Genomic DNA, 5,266 nt, shown 5'->3' on the forward strand with positions numbered 1-5,266 from the left:
ACTAATTTGCCAATATCACCCAAAATCCAAGTATAAATTTTGGTAGCATAACACCTAGTAAAAATGGCCAAATGGATTCACCAAGCATTGTAAAAGCTCTCGGCCAAACTGTTTTTGGTCTTGAAAACACTTTTTCTTTTCAAAACTAGGTACTTAAAATGATGAGAAGGATGTTTTAGGGTATCTTGAACACTTAGTTCCTTAAAATTAGGTCAAAATCAATTTCAAGGAGCATACAACAACACAAGGCATAGATCTCAAGCAATAGTTCAAAAACTTAGAAACAAAAACAAGAAAACTCAAAGAAGTATATGACAAGAGACTCAAGTAAAAGTTAGACACATTTAAAGACTCAACATGACATACACAAAAACACAAACATGTAGCTATCATGCATTTAAACTCATGGATTTGAGGCTCAAAGAGTAAGCATCAAAAGACATGTTATCCAACCACATTTAGGAGCAAAAGAGTCACAAAACTGAAGCCAAAATTGCCACAACATAACCTGAAAACGTTGTTTTTCGTATTCTCGGCAGCTCTGACCTTTGCTCACTCATTTGATCATAACTCTCTCCACAAAACTCCAAATGCGTTAATTCTTTTTTTGTTGGAAACTAGACTCACAGAGCTTTCTTTTGATATAAAGAACGTTATTTTTGGACAACTGAGCTAGCTGCAGTTTTCTTTTCAAAAACGCACACGTTGCTGCCAGCACTGTTTTTATGTGAACCATTCAAAGATAGCTACACAAGACAAGGTTAGAACATGAAAACACCATATTCAAGGACAACCAAAGCTCTAGATACCAAATGATGAAGGATTATCTTGTTTCCTTTTAGAGTTATGAATATGGTGAAGTTATTTAAGAAAGCTTTTTGAAAATTCTCACTGGACATTAAGATAGCAAGCTATCTAGATGTGAAGGTTCATTTCTCAAGCTCATGAAAGGAAGAAGAGAGTTGGGTTCAAGCTTAAACTCACACAACATTAACAACACTTAAAGAACCAAAATGAAAGAAGAAATATTAAAAATGGAAAGCATAGAAGATGAAGCATGGAACAAGCACGCCACTCATAGGGGGGGATCTAAGCCAACCAAGCCCTAGAGATGAGTGATGGTGCCGCCACTTGCAAGCAAGATAAGGCAAAGGTGAGTTCACTTCTAGGAAGGAGAGCTCACGAAAATTTAAAGGTTGAAACACAATAGTTTAGAAACAAAATGATCAACCCTTTTACAAGATAAGGAGCACCCTTTAAATAGGAGTTCATAGGGGTCCTTTAGCAAATACAAAAACATGAAAAAGGATTAACTAGCAAACCCTAAACCTAATGTGAGAGTGAGTCTTGGCCAAGTGAAGGAAGATGATTGGTGGAGGCATTCCCATGAGGATTCTAGGCCAAAAGAGGAAGGGGACCAAGTGACCTTCTAAGGCATAAACCACAAAGGCAAAAGGAGACAAGGTACATGTGTACTTTTGCTTTTGCTTTATGCTTTTTGCTTTCCTCTCTCTTCCACTTCATCCAAGTGCTCCAATCACCAAGTGCCACCTAGCCATGCTCTACTTTCTCTTAATTACCTACAAAACAAGACAAACAAGGATTAGCATGTTGGTTTAAGTTAATCTAATCTTGGTCAAAGGTCAACTTTGGATCAAAGTCAACAAGTCAACCAAAATAAATCAATTAGAAACCAACTTAGGGAATTCAAACTAAAGTAATGCAAAACAAAGATAAAGGTGATGGAATAGGAGACTCCCCTCTAGACATGCTTCTAGTGATCCTTCTTGAGGGAGCTTCTAAGGAGGTGGTCATGCCTTCATCACTTCTCGTCTAGGCGAACCAGCTTGGCCTGAGCGAGAACTCGCTCTGGCATTCGAGTTGCCCACTGTAACGGGTCTCGCCCAGGCGAGGGTAGTTCGCCTAGGTGAGATTCGCTAGCTTAGGCGAGTTCCACTGCAGGGTTATACTTCCTTCTCTGTTTTGAATGAATGATGGTTGTATTAATATAAAAGAAATGATGTTTACTTTTAATATGTTGGATGATGATGAGATGTAGTATCTGTATATAATGGTATGAGGAAAGTTGATAAAATGAGAATTGTGAAGAGATGAGATGAACTAGGATTTCATGGGAATTCCTAGGAAAAGTACATAGTGTGTGTAAACATTTAAGGACTCAGTTTTGGTTAGCATCCTGACGCTCCAATAATCCATTGAGACTCATGTAGAGTGTGATGGGTTATGTCGTGAGGAGTAGCAGGAGGTCCTAGTCTATGGACTCGATCAGTCATAAACGCGAAGGGGACTTACCTTGGGAGTGGTTGGGTGATAACCCCTTGAGCCTAAACTCTGCAGAGTTTAGGAACCTTCACAGGTGCAAGCTACCAAGAGCTCCAATTTGTTTACATAATCTGGATATTGAGTTAGAGTTGGGTACTTGTGCGTCTTGAAATAGTGAATTGCTTTCAATCTATGATGTGTGTAAAATTGTTTGTATTATATTTATGAAAATTCACCTCTTACTATATAAACTGTTAGCTTACCCTCCTTACCTGTCATGTTTGCCCTTTAACTTCTTCTTTTGCTATGATCACTTGCGACTTGGTGTGAGCAGAGAAGAATTTAGGTGAAGGAACTCCTCCTTTGGACCAGACCTGATCTGTGACTCCTGATGTTCCCTTACTTTTAATCGGTGTTGCTAGAGAAAGCATTTTGGAATGTATAACGTTTATTCTCCCTAAGTTTGTTTTAGAAAATAGTACAATAGTTATCACAGGTTCTTTTGGGATGACTGTATTATACTCTTGAATGGCTTTTCTGACTATCTGCTTACTTTATCATAATATGATATTTTGTTTAGTAGTTTAACAGACTATTAAATGGGATGTTACATTTTTGGTATCAGAGCAGTGGTTCCTTTAGGATCTGTAGGTGTGAGCTTGCCTTGTTTCTGTTGTGTGTTTCTCAATGTTGTGTCTTGGTTGTGGTATCTATTAGAAAGACTAATGATTCCTTCTTTGTGTGGTCAGATAGAGAACTATGGCACCTAGAACTCCTCCTCCTCCTATTCCGAATCCTGATAATCCTCACTTGGTGGGAACGATTGAGGCTATGATCGCAGTCATGCAACAACAAAACGCCAATATGATGAATCAGCAGAATCTAGCCTTGCAACAAATGGAGTCAGCTAGGCTAGCAGCAGAGGCAACACAACAGAGACACTTAGAGGCTTTACATCAATTTGGGGAAAACCGTTCAGCAGCCGGCTCCTCCCAAGCTCCACCACCCCGGGTACAAGAATGGAGTTTGGAGGATTTCTTACAGCATCATCCATCCCGCTTCGATGGCAAGACTAGCCCGGATGAAGCCGACCAGTGGATGCGAGACATGGAACGGATTTATGATGCTAAGCGGTGTCCTACAGAAAACAGATTGGCTTATACTGAGTACCTTCTTGCTGGAGAAGCCGTTCATTGGTGGTCTAGCATGAAGATGATGTTGGAGGATAGTCAGGACCCCATCTCTTGGGAGTTGTTTAAGAAGAAATTCTATGCTGAATATTTCCCAGATAGTGTGAGATATGCCAAGGAGGTTGAGTTCCTACAACTGATGCAAGGGAACATGTCGGTATCTGAATATGCTGAGAAATTTAAACATCTAGGCAGATTTCATACCTTGAAGATGGCTGAAGACTGGCAATGCAGAAAGTTTGAAAATGGGTTGAGGGGAGATCTCAAACTCATGGTGGCCCCACTCTCGATTAAAGAATTTCCGGCCTTGGTGGAGAAGGCACAAGTGATGGAGAAGCTTAAGGCTGAGGTTGAAGCACAACAGCGACCCCAACAGAAGGTGGGAGGATCATCAGTGTCCATGAGCAGACATGAGGATAGGGGGAAACCATACTCCAGGCCTCAGCCTCAGGGGCCTAGGAGGCCTACTCACCAACCTTAGCAGTTTCAGCCCCATAGGGCACAGTGCTTTCTTTGTGGAGGATCCCATATGAAGAATGCTTGCCCTCGGATGTCTAGCAGGAGGACGTGCGACGGTTGTGGCAAGGAGGGTCATTTCATCAGGTATTGTCCTATCAACAGGAATGCATCGCTGAGACCTTCATCACAGTCTCAGCCGCAGCAGTCCAGGGGAGGTGTGAGACCTCAGGCAGCCGGTCGGGTATATGCTATGACGAGTACAGAGGCGGTCAGATCAGGTAACCTTATCATTGGATCATGTATGATTGCTGGTAGGAGTTTATGCGTTCTGTATGATTCAGGAGCTATGCACTCCTTCGTGTCGGAGTCTAAAGTGCTTGAGTTGGGTCTTCCGGTGAGGGAGCTCCAGTTTGACCTGGTAGTATCCACGCCTGCTTCTGCGATAGTCAGGACCTCGACCTTGTGCACGAGGTGTTTGATAGAAGTTGAGGGGCACAAATACAGAGTGAATCTTATTTGTCTACACCTGGAAGGGCTAGATGTAATCTTAGGAATGGATTGGTTGTCCACTAATCATATTCTTATTGATTGCAACGAGAAGAGGGTGGTGTTTCCTAGCTTGGAAGATGAAGATCAGTTGATATCCTCGCAATAGGTGGACCAGGCAATCAAGGAAGGATCTCAATGTTTCTTCATTCTGACTCACTTGTCCGTTGAGGGGGAAGGTGGGAGTGTTGAGACACTTGTGGTGAGGGACTTCCCAGACGTGTTCCCTGAAGATGTGCCTGGTTTACCCCCTCCTAGGGAAATAGAGTTCTCTATTGATCTTGTGCCAGGAGCAGGGCCAGTATCAATGGTACCCTACAGGATGGCTCCGGCTGAGCTTGAGGAATTGAAGAAACAAATTGAAGGGCTCCTTGAGAAACAGTTTATTAGACCGAGTGTATCACCTTGGGGAGCGCCAGTGTTGCTAGTTAAGAAGAAAGACGACAGTTCTAGGCTATGTGTGGACTACAGGCAGCTAAATAAGTTAACCATCATGAATAAGTACCCTCTGCCGAGAATAGACGACTTGATGGATCAATTACATGGAGCCACAATGTTTTCTAAGATCGATCTAAGATCGGGATACCACCAAATTCGGGTCAAGTCAGATGATATTCAGAAAACCGCTTTCAGGTCAAGGTACGGGCATTACGAGTACGTAGTAATGCCTTTCGGAGTGACTAATGCCCCTGCCATGTTCATGGACTATATGAACAGAATCTTCAGACCATTCTTAGACAAGTTTGTGGTGGTTTTTATTGACGACATCTTGATATACTCTCGGAGTT

The 5,266-nt window shown here is 42.1% G+C and overlaps 1 protein-coding gene across 1 annotated transcript; it reads left to right on the forward strand.

Moving 5' to 3' along the window:
- Positions 1-3,042: 3,042 nt before the first annotated feature.
- Positions 3,043-3,954, forward strand: LOC114171654. Its single transcript, XM_028056537.1, has one exon. The coding sequence runs from the start codon at positions 3,043-3,045 to the stop codon at positions 3,952-3,954; it is 912 nt and encodes a 303-aa protein (XP_027912338.1).
- The last annotated feature ends 1,312 nt before the right edge of the window (positions 3,955-5,266 follow it).

The sequence above is a fragment of the Vigna unguiculata genome, unplaced genomic scaffold (genome assembly GCF_004118075.2).
Source record: "Vigna unguiculata cultivar IT97K-499-35 unplaced genomic scaffold, ASM411807v1 contig_312, whole genome shotgun sequence".
Classification (NCBI taxonomy): Eukaryota; Viridiplantae; Streptophyta; class Magnoliopsida; order Fabales; family Fabaceae; genus Vigna; species Vigna unguiculata.